At 51.2% G+C, this 16,352-nt stretch overlaps 1 protein-coding gene across 2 annotated transcripts in view; it reads right to left on the reverse strand.

Moving 5' to 3' along the window:
* The window catches only part of KCP (kielin cysteine rich BMP regulator), a 96,609-nt gene that overhangs the window by 4,297 nt on the left and 75,960 nt on the right, over positions 1 to 16,352 (reverse strand). For both annotated transcript variants that reach the window (XM_088676513.1, XM_060279271.2), the window contains 10 exons: positions 16,206 to 16,285; positions 15,440 to 15,539; positions 13,111 to 13,199; positions 12,910 to 13,012; positions 10,166 to 10,308; positions 8,078 to 8,250; positions 6,517 to 6,628; positions 4,157 to 4,258; positions 2,463 to 2,627; positions 714 to 1,020 (listed from right to left, as the gene is read on the reverse strand). In XM_088676513.1, coding sequence (XP_088532639.1) covers positions 714 to 1,020; positions 2,463 to 2,627; positions 4,157 to 4,258; positions 6,517 to 6,628; positions 8,078 to 8,250; positions 10,166 to 10,308; positions 12,910 to 13,012; positions 13,111 to 13,199; positions 15,440 to 15,539; positions 16,206 to 16,285 — 1,374 coding nt within the window. The remainder of the gene's footprint in view (positions 1 to 713; positions 1,021 to 2,462; positions 2,628 to 4,156; positions 4,259 to 6,516; positions 6,629 to 8,077; positions 8,251 to 10,165; positions 10,309 to 12,909; positions 13,013 to 13,110; positions 13,200 to 15,439; positions 15,540 to 16,205; positions 16,286 to 16,352) is intronic.

Below are 16,352 nucleotides of genomic sequence, written 5' to 3' on the forward strand. Positions count from 1 at the left end.
GTAGCTTTTAAGCAACATTGCGCAGGGACTGCCAAGCTCAGCCTCGGTTCCCCAGCCAGGAGGCATATGCCTGGTTTTGGAATGGACTTCCGGAACGGATTACGTTTGAGAACCAAGGTACCACTGTAAATGGTAAAGGTGCACTGTAAATGGTAAATGTGCAGGTAGCTTTTAAGCAACATTGCGCAGGGACTGCCAAGCTCAGCCTCGGTTCCCCAGCCAGGAGGCATATGCCTGGTTTTGGAATGGACTTCCGGAACGGATTAAGTTTGAGAACCAAGGTACCGCTGTAAATGGTAAAGGTGCAGGTAGCTTTTAAGCAACATTGCGCAGGGACTGCCAAGCTCAGCCTTGGTTCCCCAGCCAGGAGGCATATGCCTGGTTTTGGAATGGACTTCTGGAACAGATTACGTTTGAGAACCAAGGTACCACTGTAAATGGTAAAGGTGCACTGTAAATGGTAAATGTGCAGGTAGCTTTTAAGCAACATTGCGCAGGGACTGCCAAGCTCAGCCTCGGTTCCCCAGCCAGGAGGCATATGCCTGGTTTTGGAATGGACTTCCGGAACGGATTACGTTTGAGAACAAAGGTACCACTGCATTAAAGAAAATGATTAAAGAAAGAAAAGAATGGTAGAGTTAGAAGGGACCCCAAGGGTCATCTATGCCCATCAGCCCCCTCCACCCTCCTGCCCCCCCTGCTCGCCTCCTCACCACAGAGCGTGGGCGAGCGCCACTGCAGCACCAGCCCTGCCCTTCGGCACTGGGCGGCATAGGCCTCCAGGGCCTCGCAAAGGCAGTCTTCCGTCGCGGCGGCTCCGCAGGCACAGAGATCGTAGACGCAGGAGGCGAAGAAGGGCTCTGGAGGGACGGCAGGGTGGCAGCGCTCGAAGGGGGCCGCCTTGAGCACCTTGCAGCGGGCGTTGGCCTCTTTGCGGGAGCGGTAGCCAGACTCCTTGCAGGGGTCCACGTCTAGCGCGTCGGGGCAGCGGGCGGGTCCGGTGGTGTTGGCGCCGGTCACCTGGGCCGGAAGAAACAGGAGGATGTCAGAAGAGCCACGGGAGTGTCCACTTGCTCCAGCATCCAAGCACCCCGAAGAACATGGGGATAGAGCCCCCAAATGGAAAACGAGCAAGGTCCCAACGGAAGAAGAATGGCGACTTAAGTTGACAGAATATGCGCAGCTTACAGATTTAACCTACCGTGTTTCTCACAAAATAAGACGTGCCTATCAAATAAGCCGTGGCACGATTTTCTCAAGGCAATAAAATATAAGGCATCCCCCCAAAATAAGACATGCTGGGGTACCGGTACTATACCGTGCTGGGAGCAGGTCCGGATGGCGCTTCCGTAAGGAACAGGAAAAGGAAGATGCCTGTCCTTGCCGGAACCGGATGTGCAACGTGCACCACGTGGAGCTCAGACGGAGCGGGAGCCGGCAGAAGCTGCAGCACGCCCCGCGCCGAGCCCCGACCCAGCAGGACCCTGTGCGATCCGCAGCGCGCGCCGCGCCAAGTTCCGACCCAGCAGGAGCTGGCAAAGGCAGCAGCGCGCGCTTTGCCGAGCTCCAACCCGGCGGCGGGACGCGGCAAGAGCTGCAGCGCGCACCGCTTGGAGCCCCGACCCGGCAGGACCCAGCAGCGTGCCCTGCTGAAGCGCCAACAAAGCGCCCAGCAGCAGCAGCAGCCAGTTCCGGGCGCCAAGCCGCAGCAGGAAGAGGAGGTAATTTAATTTTTTTAAAAAAATACACCCCCGAAAATAAGCCATAGGCTTATTTTCTTGAGTAAAATAAATATAAGACGGTGTCTTATTTTATGAGAAACACGGTATAGAATGAGAGAACAAGAAGAACATATGTTTAGAGAAGATTGGAAAACGTTGATTGAATATATGGGGGGAAATTGTGTACACCTGAAAACGCTGGCAGCATTAAGATAAATTCAACAGTGTAAATAAGTTTAGATGGGTGTAATCATGGAAGACTGAATGGCACAGTTATTGTAAAATATGCAGGGACCTGTGATATGTAAAACGAACCACGGAAAGAGAAGAAGTCATTGATATTATAAGGGTGTTAAAATGAGTATTTTAAATAGCTAAACAGAAAATTTTATACAAAAATTAAGATGATAATAAACAGAACCTGGGGATAGACTGCCTCTGGCTCTGGAGGTTCCATGTAGAATCAAGCCAATGGCCCATTTTGTCCCGTAGCATAACGTCCTGAGAACCTAGGGATCCAGATAGACTGCCTCTGGCCCTGGAGGCTCCATAAGAAGACAATAGGAGCCTGCCGGATCAGGCCAATGACCCATCAAGTCCAGCATCCAGGAGCTGCTGCCAGTCAGAGTGGACATTACTAGATGGACCAATGGGTCTGTCTCGATGCAAGGCGGTGTCTGGTGCGGCCCCGACGGCTGAGTGGTCTAGCACCCCTGCTACCCAACCCCTCACTGCTGTTACCTTCCAGCTGTTGCCGAAAGCCGCCTCTGACAAGGTGAGGTGGCCGGAACGGAGGCGCAAGTCGTCCTGGGGGTAGTTGTTGAAGTTGCCACATAGGCCGCAGGTGTGACCTTTGTATGTGCCGGGGACGCTGACCTCCAGGTGGGAGCGGCCATTCCAGAGAACCTGGCAGGGCGGATGGGAGGGGACAGAAGAACATCAGGAGAGCAGTTGGCTACAGCTGGGTTTGGCCAAAGGGGGACCGATCAATAGGGACAAATGTCAGGTTCTGCCCTTAGGCAGGAAGAACCAGGTGCACAAATATAGGATGGGGGACACCTGCCTCACTAGCAGTACATGGGGAAAAGATCTAGGGGTCTTGGCGGACCGCAAGCTGAACATGAGTCCACAGCGTGATGCAGCAGCAAAAAAGGCCATTGCTATTCTAGGCTGCATCAACAGAAGTCTAGTGTGTCCAGATCAAGGGAAGTCATAGTCCCGGTCTATTCTGCCTTGGTCAGACCACATCTGGAATACGGTGTCCAATTCTGGGTACCACAAATAAAGAAGGGTGTTGACAAGCTGGAAGGTGCACAGAGGAGGGCGACCAAGATGATCAAGGGTCTGGAAACTAAGCCTGGTGAGTATTGCAGTCCTGAGTTGTTTCAGGTGCCATTTGGCGATGACCTTTGAGTTTCTTTATGGCTGAGTGGGGATTTGAACCCTGGCCACAGACCCTACCTGGAGCCCTGTGTTGAGTTCTGGGCACCACAATTTAAGAAGGACGTTGACAAGCTGGAAGGCGTGTGGAGAAGGGCGGCCAAGATGATCAAGGGTCTGGAAACCAAGCCTGATGAGGAACGGTTGAAGGAGCTGGGTATGTTTAGCCTGGAAGAGGGAAGACTGAGAGGAGATATGAGAGCCATCTTCAGATATCTTCAGCATAGCGGCCCATGGACAAGATCCCTCTTTTGGGACTAGATCTGGAGCAGGAGAAAACCAGCTTGCTCCATATGGGGCAGCCCATGAGATATTTGAAGATGGCAAGCCTGTCTCCTCTCGGTCTTCTCTTCTCTGTTTCTCATAAGGCTTGGTTTCCAGACCTTTTATCATTTGGGTTGAGCATGTTCCAGCTTGTCCGTCTACCATAACAGAGTGGCAAGCCCTGCTGATTGAATACCTACAGTTAGCAAAACTAACGGGCTGGGTACGGGACATAGAATATCAAAAAGTATCAAAGGAATGGAAAATTTTCAGAGAGTATCTAAAAACATATAACAACAATAATATTTTACTGGCAGAACTGGAACGATATCTGTGAAATATAAAAAATGAAATCAAAAATAGAGAGGAAAAATTCTAGTGTAAAGCCGACATAAACAAACCTGTGGGAAATAACAACAACAACAAAATAGAAACTAGATATGATGGAGAAGGGTTGGAAGCCTTGTTTATTTGTGGAAATGGAATACATCTCGAGACATGATTTTGGTATGTACAATTTCAGTTTGGAGAATTTGGTTTGATGTATTTTGTTATATAGTTTATTTGTTTACATTTGTAAAGATCTGATGTAAATAATTTTTAAATTTTCATTTGAAATAAAGGTATTTAAAGAAGAAAAAAAAAAGAGAAGGCTACAGAATTAGCATCTCCCCCTCCCCAGTATCCTGAAGTCTGTTCTCCAGAAATCAGGCCCCCATCCCACTCTGCACCTTGACTCCAATGTTGGTGTTCAAGAGGAGGGTGCTGGCCTTCAGCTCCACATAGAGGTGTGGCTCCTTCAGGAAGGGAAGGGTCACCGTCTGGGAGTCCACCTGGTAAAGAGGACATAAGAACATAAGCAGAGTCTGCTGGATCAGGCCAAGGGGCCACAAGGAAGAAGCAGATGCTGTCGGGGGCTGGTTGGGCGCGGAGCGACAGAGGGCGGAACCAGCTGGGGAGCCCCCAAGGAAAGGAGGCTCAGATTCCAGGAAGTGGTGGTGGGACGCTGTTGAGTGGTCCATGGGGGAAGAGGGAGCAGACTGGGAGGAGGTGTCAGAAGCAGAAGAGGCAACAGGGTTTAGTGAGCTGGGAGAGGCTATGACAGAGAGCAGTCCAGAATCAGAGGCAGAAGTTGATGCAGGAGAGGAAGGAGGCCAAGAGGCAGACAGGAATCAGTCTGGTGAAGAGTCATAGGTATCTCCCCCTGTTGCTCAGACAAGCTCTCCTCTCCCTTGTCTCCCAGAACCAGGAGAGGCAAGAAGAGGGCGGAGGAGAGGTGGGCTCTCAGGAAGGCGCAGCCTCCGATTGCTTGAGGGAAAGCCCTGGAGAGGAAGATGTGGGATGTAATCAATTGGTGCAGTCAAATGCAACATTCCTTCTTTCCCTAGAATGGGCACAAACAGGGGGACATCCAGTCAGGGCAACTTTCTGTTCCACTGGTCTGGAGCTCCCCCCCCCTCCATGTGACCTGGGAGATGGGCATTGCTCTGGCTGACTCTACAAAATAGCTGAGTCGCGCAGCCAATTTCTCAGTCTAGTCTTGTCTTTCTTTTTGCTGCCATGCTGCTGATCTCCTGCAGCCATTTTGTTGTCTTAATGTGATTTTGCTGTCTGCTGGCTCTCAGCCAGCAGCACGTGAGTCCAGTCTCCACATGAGATGAACTCACAATTTCTTTCTTTGACTACCAAGTAAAGCCTGCCTTTCAGGGATCAAATCGTGAACTGAAATGTGAGCAAACTTTTTGTTACTTTACTCAGAAAGACTCTCGTGACTTTATGCTTTTAAGAGGGATCAAAGGGGACACCAGGAAATCATCTTAACTAAGAGATTCAAACGAATCTGCAAACTAGCTTCCAGCTATATTGAGGGGAACCTGCTCTGCTACATCACTCACTAGCGTGAGTGAAGGAAGGACAAGACTTAATTCAATATATCCTTTCCTACAATCCTTAACATTCCCAAAGAAGAGACTTAGGCAGCTTCATGGGGGCAAGATGTAGATGAGTTGCTCATTAGGCCTGACTCTCCTGAATGTGGCAGCTAAACTGGTGACTGGGAGCGGCTGCCGGGACCATATAACACCGGTCTTGAGAGACCTGCATTGGCTCCCAGTACGTTTCCGAGCACAATTCAAAGTGTTGGTGCTGACCTTTAAAGCCCTAAACGGCCTCAGCCCAGTATACCCGAAGGAGCGTCTCCACGCCCATCGTTCTGCCCGGACACTGAGGTCCAGTACCGAGGGCCTTCTGGCGGTTCCCTCGTTGCGAGAAGCCAAGTTACAGGGAACCAGGCAGAGGGCCTTCTCGGTGGTGGTGCCCGCCCTGTGGAACGCCCTCCCACCAGATGTCAAGGAAATAAGCAACTATCCTACTTTTAAAAGACACCTGGAGGCAGCCCTGTTTAGGGAAGTTTTTAATGTTTAATGCTGTATTGTGTTTTTAATATTCGATGGGGAGCCGCTCAGGTATAAATAGATAAAATAAATAAATAAATAAATAAATAATATCCCGCTTTTTCTAATACAGTCATACCTCAACATCCGAACGACTCGACTTCCGAAGGTTTAAACTTCCGAAGTCGACAACCCCGGAAGTCTTTTCGCCGTGCGCGCAATCTGCGCCTGTGCAGAAAGGGTGAGCACGGTCGGTGCATGCGCAGAAGCGCAAAATCGTGCTTAGCACATGCACAGAACGGGCGCTTCGACAACCGAAGACTTCGACTTACGAAGACGGCCGCGGAACAGATCGTCTTCGTAAGTCGAGGTACCACTGTATAAAGTAGCAGCCAATCAGGTGCCTGGATGAAGCGAGTCAGCAACCTGATTGGCCTGCAGGAGCGGCCAATCAGGCTTCTGGTGGAAGTGAATCTGCAACCTGATTGGCCTACAGGAGCAGCCCTGAAGTAGCCAATCACGCAAGGCCCTTTGTGTAAATAATGTATATATAGCGGACGTTTTGGGGAAAGAGCCATTCTTCTTTTCTTCTTCTGTTGCTCCTACAAGCCGAATAAAGAGCATGAAATTCACTCCCGACTCCGAGTATATTTCACAGCCCCTCCCCTCCCCCTCTCCTCTCCGCCCCCCCTCCTCACCATGACCACCCGATCCTGGAGCAGCTGAACGGTGGTGTCGCCAATCGTCACAGCCACTTCCTTGGTCCAGGAGACGCCTGTCCGCCCACGGTCATCATTGGTCACGTGGATGCTAGGGAGGGGGAGGGGAGGGGAGAAGCAGGGAGTTCTTTATCACAACCTATGGTTACATTTCTTAATTCTTAATTTTTGAAGGGGGAAAAACAGTCAAACAAGCAAGGCTAACAAAGTATTCCAATGTTAGTGGGAAAGAAGCGACGAAAGAAAACGGATCACCGTCAGCTGTAAGGAAGGAAGCAAAAGATCTATTAAAATACGGCAATATTCCAAGATAAGACACAGAATAATAAACATTGGGTTGCAGGGAGCAGGCGAGTCACTTGCTAAAAGAACTCCAATGGCTTCTGGTCTGTTTCTTGGAACAATTCAAAGTGCTGATTAGGAGCTATAAAGCCAAATAAATAAACAAGCAAGCCACCCGCCAGCCTGGGTTTCCCCAGACACTCTGGGCGGCTTCCAAAAAATTAACTTTTTTAAGGACCAGGACTGTAACGAAGGCTTTTCTATCTTCGTCAGGAGACAGAACGTGTGGGTGTTCTCCAGGGAACCCGAGTTTTCCCTCGAAACGATTCCACCTTTAGTCTGTGTGTCTGGTCTATTCTCTATAAAACATCTAATAAGTAAATAACTCATCTAATAACAAACAAACAAACATCGAATAATGAATGAATAAAGCACTGAAAACAGCGGTTCCCAATTAGGGGTCCGGTGTACCTAAAATCCTTTGCTTATTAGGGGCTACCCGCACATTTTGTTTTGCCGAGGTAACTGCCATAGAGTTATCAAATTTTTTGAAAAGCAGGGGGCCCGTGGCTTGGCTTTTGAAAATTAGGGGGTCCTCGGTAATTAGCCAATTGGGAGCCACTGATCTGTTGTTGTTGTTGTTTAGTGGTTTAGTCGTGTCCGACTCTTCGTGACCCCATGGACCAGAGCACGCCAGGCACTCCTGTCTTGCACTGCCTCCCGCAGTTTGGTCAATCTCATGTTCGTAGCTTCGAGAACACTGTCCAACCATCTCATCCTCTGTCGTCCCCTTCTCCTAGTGCCCCTTCATGGATCAATGCCTTGTCGTGGCGAAGGGGCTTGAATAACTCAGAGAAGCTATGAGCTATGCCATGCAGGGCCGCCCAAGATGGACAGGTCATAGTGGAGAGTTTTGACTAAACGTGATCCACCTGGAGAAGGAACTGGCAAGCCACTCCTGCCAAGAAAACTCCATGGACAAAGACAACAGCCACTGATCTAAAACATCTAAAAGGCCCAGTCTAGTTGGAAGACCCCTCTCTCGGTTCCTCCACCCTAACAGGTCTCCTTTGGGGGGGGGGGACGACGACGCAGGAGAGGGCCTTCTCGGTGGCTGCTCCCAGAGAACTGTGGAACTCCCTCTTCTCTAGCATGTCCCCTCTTCCTTTGTTCTCTTTGCCACGCTTCTCCCCCCGCCCCCAAATCCTGCCGCCTCCGATCCCTCCTTGGGCACCCCCGTAGGGCGGACCAGTCTCACCTGAAGTCTCCCCCTTCACAGTCCCGGGCCAGGACGTAGGTGCAGCCGCCCTGGAAGTGGACCATCTTGCCGTCGAAAGTGCGGTAGTGCGGGTCGCCGAAAGCCACGCAGGTGGCGGGGCGAGGGACGCAGTGTGGGCAGCACATGCCAGGGATCAGGGTGGGCGTCTCATCCTGCCGGGCACAGGAAGGGGGCGAGAGTGTCAGGGTGGCATTCTCTCCCCACCCCCCACTCCCCTCTTTCTGGACCGTATCTTAGGAGCATCCAAAACAGCCTCGTGCCACGTCAGGAGGTCGGTCCTTCCAGACTGGCACCGTCTCTGCCAACTGGGCAGTCTTTTCCGAACCCTGCCATGTGGGGAGATTGTCACCATCGCCACTGGCACGGGAGAGGGAAATGAAGAGCAGAAAATCTCCCACAGAAATCAGGGGCAGGGACTGTTAGAAAACGCCCCGGCGACACAAATCGTAATGATTTATGCACACTACTGCATACCTGCCAAGTTGCTGTCAGAGAAATAAGGGACCGGGCCGAAAATAGCAGACCGGAAGTAGCGCTGGCGCCATTTTGGAACTGGGCGGAGCATGCTCAGAAGTGACTTTTGATGCTGCTTTGCCCAGTTCCAAAATGGCCGCAGCGCCAGAATAAACCGGGGAAAAACAAAAAAATCTGTTTTTTCAGCTGGGAAAACGGGGATTTCCCGGGGAAAACGGGAGGTTTGGCAGCTATGCACTACTGTAATCTCCTGACTTCACACAGCAAGAAGCGTAAGACATTGATGGTCAGGGGCCCCTTTACCTTTTTACTATTTATTTACCTACCTACTTACTTACTTACTTACTTACTTACTTACTTACTTACTTACTTACTTACTTATTTAACTATTTATTTGGGTGGGACGCGGGTGGTGTTGTGGGTTAAACAACAGAGCCTAGGGCTTGCCAATCAGAAGGTTGGCAGTTCGAATCCCTGCAACAGGGTGAGCTCCCGTTGCTTTGTCCCAGCTCCTGCCAACCTAGCAGTTTGAAAGCAAGTCAAAGTGCAAGTAGATAAATAGGTACTGCTCTGGTGGGAAGGTAAACGGCATTTCCATGCGCTGCTCTGGTTCGCCAGAAGCGGCTTAGTCATGCTGGCCACATGACCCGGAAGCTGTCTGCGGACAAACGCCGGCTCCCTCGGCCTATAGAGCGAGATGAGTGCACAACCCCAGAGGCGTTTATTTACGGACGATACACAGAGAAAGCATAATGGCGTCTGTTCTCTTTCAGCTCCGAGAACAAACGGGTACTGTAAAAACGAAAGTATAGTTACAAAGAACATACGCAGCAGGAAGAGATAAGATTGTTTCTTCCTGTTTTCACAGTCCTGTGAATTATACCCATCACAAAATGCAGCCTCGGTGGACTGATTTACTAACAGTGACATGTAGGGGGTGGGGGGTGGGAGAGCAGGAAGGCTTGGAAGCCCACCCTGATCTGCCAGCCTGCCCACCCACCGACTTCCAGTTACCTTCTCCTCACCCCTGAGGCAGCTGACCTCTTGGGACGTCTGCCCAGCAAGCAGCTACCCTATTCAATTTATTTATTCATTGCATTTCTACCTCACCTTTCCCCCAAGGAGCTCAAGGTAGCCTGCAACAGCCTTTCAAGGTAGGCTGGGCAGAGAACGAGGGACTGGCCCGAGGTTGCACCCAGTGAGTTTCATGGCTAAGTGGGGATGCCAGCCCTGGTCCCCAAGGTCCTAGTCCTCATTCAATCTTCACAACGACCCTGTGAGGTAGGTTAGGCTGAGAGTGAGCGACTCTGCAAAGGTCCCGCCCAGCGAGCTTCAGGGCTAAGTGCGGATCTCACCACTTCCTTGCGCTGCCTGCTGTTCTGTTGCCATGCTGCCACTGGCGTCGCCACCTAGCGGCAGCCACGCAAACTGCAGCTTGACAACTTACCTGCAAAAATATTCTATGGCAAGAAAGGAACATTGGTTCTCCCCGCCCACCAGCGGTGATCCTCAGACAGCGGCTCAGGGAGCGAAGACCCTGACAAGGCCTTCCAGGGGCTGGATGAATCTCTCCCCCCCACCCCTTCGACTCACAGCGGCGCAGGCAGCGGGTGGGCAGCGCTCGTTCCGGCAGTGCACCTCTCCCGACACACAGGTACAGGCCGTGCACTCGTCCACCTGCCAGTGCTCATTGGACTGGAAGGTGTGGCCTTGGTGGGCGCAGGTGGTGCTTGGGTCTGGGGAGAACAGATAGGAAGGGGGGTCAGCTCACGCCTGTTGAGAAGGCACCCGTTTCTCAAAACACAGCTGGGCTCTTTCGCCACAACACTCAACTATCACCTGGTGTTTACTGGTGTGTTCCCGACGTTGCTCATCCTTTCCACAACCCTGCTGCCTGCCCCCCCCCCCCCACAGCACAAGGAGCACAACAGAGAGGGGAATCACAGAATCGTGGAGTTGGAAGGGATCCAGTGGGGTCATCTAGTCCAACCCCCTACAATGCAGGAATCTCAACCGATAGAATCATAGGATGCGGGGTGTGACAGGGAGAGAGATAAAAGGGACTGGCCTCGCTAACTTTGGACCATGGCCCTACCGACCGCTGATTTTAGCCCTGCCCACAGTCGGTACATAGCCCCCAACAGATTCCTCCTGGTGACATGTGACCCTCGATGGAGAATCTGCCCCCCCCTGGCTTACAGGAAGCTCTGTTTTATAGGCAGTGGACCTTTGAGGATCCATTGCCGGGGTTGGACTAGATGACCCTTGGGTTCCCTTCCAACTCTACAATTCTATGATTCTGTGAAATCCCTAAACAACTTGGGACCAGTTTATCTGGCGGATTGTCCTGCCTCGCATGCGCCCATTCAACCACTTTGATTGGCAGAATTGGCACTTTTAGAAGTGCCACATAATACCCGTTCTGCACTTGTAAGAACTCCATCGTTTAATGTGGCAGCAGCTGAACTTTGAAACTCCCTGCCTATTGATATCAAGCCAGTGCCGTCACTGTATTATTTCGGTGCCTGCTAAAAACATTCCTTTTCTTATATTTTTTTGATTTTCCATATTGAAGTTTACATTCATAACACATCTTATTATCTACATACAGGATTCCCTCAAATCCCCTTAATTTTCCACCTCCCCATTGTGGGTCTTGTTATTACAGTTGTCTTACTGCATCTTTTGAAACCACCTACAATTTTATGCTTCCATTTCAATCATAATATCTGTTACATTGCAAGTGTTATTACAATCTGCTTAAAACATTCCTGCTTAGACAAGCCTACCCAGCGGCTTAGAAAGTTGATGTGAATTTTAATCCGTTTTAGCGTTCCAACTTTTTGAATGTTTCAAAGCATTGTTGCGAAGCTTTCATGATTTCCATGCTTTATGTTTCTGTAAACTGCTTTGAGGTTGCTGGGGTTTTGTTGTTTTACAATTGAGTGCTGTATAAAGTTTACAAAATAGGTAAACCAGTAATATAAATCCTTATTTATGCCAAACCCAGACTTCGCTTAACCTGGTGCCTTCCAGTCCATGTTGAACTCCAGGGCCGGGTTTCGGTTTGATGAGGCCCTCAGCTCCTGAAGGTAATGGGGCCCTTTCTATGTCCAGCTGTCCTTTGTCAACAACAAATTGTTGCTGTTTTTTGTGTTGAATATACGCTATATGGTAATTGATGGACCTCATAGGGATCTCAAGCCATTTGTACATAACAAATAGGAGCCTACATGTCAGATGGTCATCGTGGCTACTCTCGAGTAACTCTGATTCAGTCCCCCCCCCTCCTTCAGTCCCCCCCTTCAGTTCATTCCCCCCCTCCTCCTATTACACTTTATAGCTTTTTAGACACATACCATCAAAGCACAATTTTGTCTTTCTTCTTATTTTTGTCATCTCCCCACCCCTTCCCTCATAGAGTTGTTCTTCCTCCTGTTCTGGTGCACCCTGTCTTCTATCTAGTACATCATAACCGCAATACAGGGGTACCTTGGTTCTCAAACGCCTTGGTACTCAAACAACTTGGAACCCAAACACTGCAAACCCGGAAGTAAGTGTTCTGGTTTGCGAACTTTATTTGGAAGCCGAACGTGCTCCGTTTTGAGTGTTGCGCTTCCAATTTGAGTGTTATGATGAGGTCTATCTGTTTTTGCTATTTATTTTGCATTTTTATGACTCTTTTTGTTTTGTTTTTGTGACTGTGTGGAACTGCAGTACATTGTTTATTGCTTTCATTTTATGGATCGATGGTCTCGTTAGATAGGAAAATTCATGTTAAATTGCGCCTTGGTTTTGGAACACTTTGGTTTTGGAACGGACTTCCAGAACGGATTAAGTTTGAGAACCAAGGTACCACTGTTGTTGTTGTTGTTGTTGTTTAGTCGTGTCCGACTTTTCATGAGCCTATGGACCAGAGCACGCCAGGCACTCCTGTCTTCCACTGCCTCCAGCAGTTTGGGCAAACTCATGTTGGTGGCTTCGAGAACACTGTCCAACCATCTCAATTACTTCTGTTGCTCACAGCTCAAACCCTGGCCACGAATTCATCATACTATAACATTTATTGAAAAAGGCATTCTTCCACAAAAATGCTCTTCAAGAGATTCTCTTAATTTTGCTGCTTATTTTGTCAGTTCTGCATAGTCTTCTTGGCTTGAAAATTCTCCTTCCCTTTCTGCACATATAGAATCCTAGCTGTTGTTGTTACAACTCTACCAATTTTGGGGTTTTTGGGGATTTCTGCGCCTATAATCCCTAAGAGAAGTCCTCGCTTCTCACTTCGCAGATTTTATCACACTGACATGCTTTGAACAGCTGAGCCACCGAGCTCCTACCTTGGCACTTGGCGCAGCACTCCCCAGGCACTTGCAACTTTGCCAGTCCATCTTGGCACACCAGGGGCATACATTCCTGGATGTGGCACTCCACGTGGCCCAGCTGCACATCAAGGAAAGACGGAGGCATTAAAGGATGTTCATGGTTGCCAGGGGGCCTTGGCAGATATCTCCCCTGCCCGCCCGCCCGCCAGGACTTACGTTGCACGAACAGGAGACACAATTGTCCGCACTGTCTTTCCAGGTCTCCCCGTCAGACACGCGTCGCCCCTCGACCTCAATCACACACTCTGCAAAAAGGAGGGTTGGAAAGGGGGGGAGCGTTAGGGAGGAATAAGCTGGGCACCACTGTGCTCAAATCAGGAGGAGTTGGGGGTGGCTTGGAAAAGGAGGGAAGGGAAGGGAAGGAGGAAGGAAGGAAGGAAGGAAGGAAGGAAGGAAGGAAGGAAGGAAGGAAGGAAGGAAGGAAGGAGGAAAGGAAGGGAGGTAGGGAAGATGGAAGAAAGAAAGGAAGGAATGAGGGAGGAAGCATGGGCGTACCCAGCGCGGGGCAGGGGGGCAGCTGCCCCCCTAGAAGCAGGGCCGCACAGCCGTGGGCGAGAGCGGCGCTGCCGGCGGGGCTGGTGGGCAGAGGCGGAGGTGGAGCACTGCACAGCCCGGCGGAGTGCAAGTTTGGCGTTCCCGCCCACTGCGCCCTCCGGCAAGGCAAGGCTCCCTCCGTTACCCGGTCAACTAGGATGTGCTACCGGGAGGAGCCGCCGCTGCTACTACACGGCTTAAAAGGCGCCTGCCTCAGAGGAGACCAAATCCATCTCGGGAGGCAGCGACCGCCGGCCTCCCCAGGTTGCTTCCAGGGGTGCGGGGACCCTTCCCCCTCTCCCTTTCCCCTTCCCCTCGTCTCCCCCACACGCAGCCCTTCCCCAGCGGTGCTGGAGAAGGAGGGAAGCGGCCAGCAGCTCGGAGACGCTGGCTAGATGGGCACCCATCATCATCTGGGGGGTACGTTCCCCACACCGAATTTTGCCTTTAGTAGCTGGTTACTCAGAAGCAAGTCCCACCCAGTTCAGCGGAGTTTGCACCAGGGCAAATGCAGGATGCTACGAGGGTGCCGAGTCTGGCGCACAGCTTTAAAGGGGAGCTGCAAACTTAAATGCCCTTCCCTTTTTGGATGTGTCTCCAATTGAGCAGGAGAAGCATCGACCAGAACATGCAGCCCAACTGCAGCGAAAGGTTTGTTGTTGTTTTTTATTAAAAAAAAAAAGGAAAAGAGAAAAACCAGCCAGCCAAATAACGGCCCCGGCGCCTCAGATAGCCCCGGCTGGTGCCATGTGGAAGGGATTGATAATGACGGGCGCAGCCTCTTGCGTCTCTGCAGCGCCTGTCCCGAAGAGAACGGGCTCGCTGGGGCGCCTCGACACGCAGGGACTCCCCACACCAAAGGGGAACTCTTTCGCCACCCAGAGCCCAGCACCTCCCTCCCTCGGATTCAGGCAGCCCTGTTTAGGGAGGCTTTTAATGTTTAATAGATTACTGTGTTTTATTTTTCTGTTGGAAGCCGCCCAGAGTGGCTGGGGAAACCCAGCCAGATGGGCAGGGTATAAATAATAAATTATTATTATTATTATTATTATTATTATTATTATTATTAGTAGTAGTAGTAGTTTTCCTCGCTTCACAAAAAATCTGCGTGAGGAAAAGGGGACGTGACGTTCCCCCCATTTCCCCCATTTGTTTGGGCGTCCTTCCCATTCCGCCCCCATCCTGCAGCCAGTTCCTTCCACTTTCCACAGGCTCGCCTTCAACCTCTCCACATCTATTTCTTGTTGGGATCCCTCCAACCTCTCCACCCCCCTGTTGCGGTGTCGTTGTCCCCCGGCGTTCTCCGCCCCCGTCCTTTCCATCCTTTCCTCTCTCCCCTCCTGCACTAGCTGCAGGCGGCGACAATCAGCGTCTATTTTCTGTCATCACTGCAAAATTTGGATACATGTGGCCCCTCCCCTCCTGCGTCTTGGCCCCTCCCCTTGCCCCCCTAGTTTTGATCCTGGGTACGCCCCTGGGAGGAAGGAATGAGGGAAGGAAGGAAAGGAGGGAGGGAGGGAAGGGAGGAAGGAACAAGGAAAGGGAGGAAGGAAGGAAGGAAGGAAGGAAGGAAGGAAGGAAGGAAGGAAGGAAGGAAGGAAGGAAGGAAGGAGGAAAGGGAGGGAAGGAATAAAGGAAGGGAAGGAGGGAGGGAAGAAAGGAAGGGAAGTGGGGAAGGGAAGTGGGGAAGGGAAGGGAAGGAGATATGACTAAGTGTGTGCTTCAGGGTTATCCGGCAGGTCTGGTGAAGCCGGTGTATGAGGCAGAAATCTGTGCTTGCTGGACTGGGGGAAATGAAAACCAGGGGAACTCCCCACCACTGGTATTTGCAGGGTTTTGCCAGAGAGATGCCACCCAACCTTAATCCACCCCACCAGTCGCTCCAGACGAAAGCTTTAGATGGGGGGGGGGAGAGGAAAAAAGAGAGCGGGGAGGGAGGGAAACACCTCACCATCACAGATGGGGCAACAGGCTCCATGTGGAGTGAAACGCTCCGCCGTGGGGCAGCTCAGTGTCGGGCAGCCTTGGTGCACACAAACCCAGGTCAGGTCCTGCGTGGAAACAGACAACAGCTGAGCTGGGAGATCAGAGGCGGTGTGTGTGTGTGTGTGTGTGTGTGTGTGTGTGTGCGCGCGCGTGCGTGCTCTGAGGGGCGTTGTGGAGATCTCAGAGGACGTAACATAAGAGAGTAAAAAAAGAGCCCTCCTGAATCAGGCCAAAGGCACGCAATGGGCAACCCGACGCCCATTATGGAAAACCCACAAGCAGGATTCGAACGCAAGAGCAACACTTTCCAGCAACCGAGATTCAGGAGCCAGAGCATAGCCACTTGGGCTAGTGGCCATCACTAGCCCTCTTCTCCCACCAGAATCTGTCCAATCCTCTTTTAGATGGGTAACCGTTGCTGCCTCTTGGGGGAGGGAGTTCTGCAGTCTAACTCTGCTGCATGGCGGGAAGGAGAACTTCCTCTTACCTGTCCTGACTCATCCAACCTTCAGCTTCATTGAGGCAAGAGGCTCAGATTGCCTCCCAAAGTATCCCCAGGACATTCGTTTGTTAAGGGCATTGGGAATTGTAGTTCGGGGAGGTAAACTACAGCCCCCAGGTTTCTGCCCACCCCAAAGATGCCCAGAAAGAAAGGTGGGGGGCTCCCTGCGCCCTGCAGTGCCACACAAGGCCTCGTTTTCACCTAGCGCAGGTCACCTGGCAGGGCTCACCTTGCACTGGCAGGTGTAGCAGGGCTCGGTGGCTTGGACCTCGTTGCCCGTCAGGCTGGAAGTGCAGTTGCTAAGAGCTTCTGCAAAAGAAGCAGAGAGGAGGCCGTAAAGAAACAACTGGGACTTGTTTTTAAAAAGCGCTTTGCC

The sequence above is a fragment of the Zootoca vivipara genome, chromosome 9 (assembly GCF_965207765.1).
Source record: "Zootoca vivipara chromosome 9, rZooViv2.hap1.1, whole genome shotgun sequence".
NCBI classification, from domain to species: domain Eukaryota; kingdom Metazoa; phylum Chordata; class Lepidosauria; order Squamata; family Lacertidae; genus Zootoca; species Zootoca vivipara.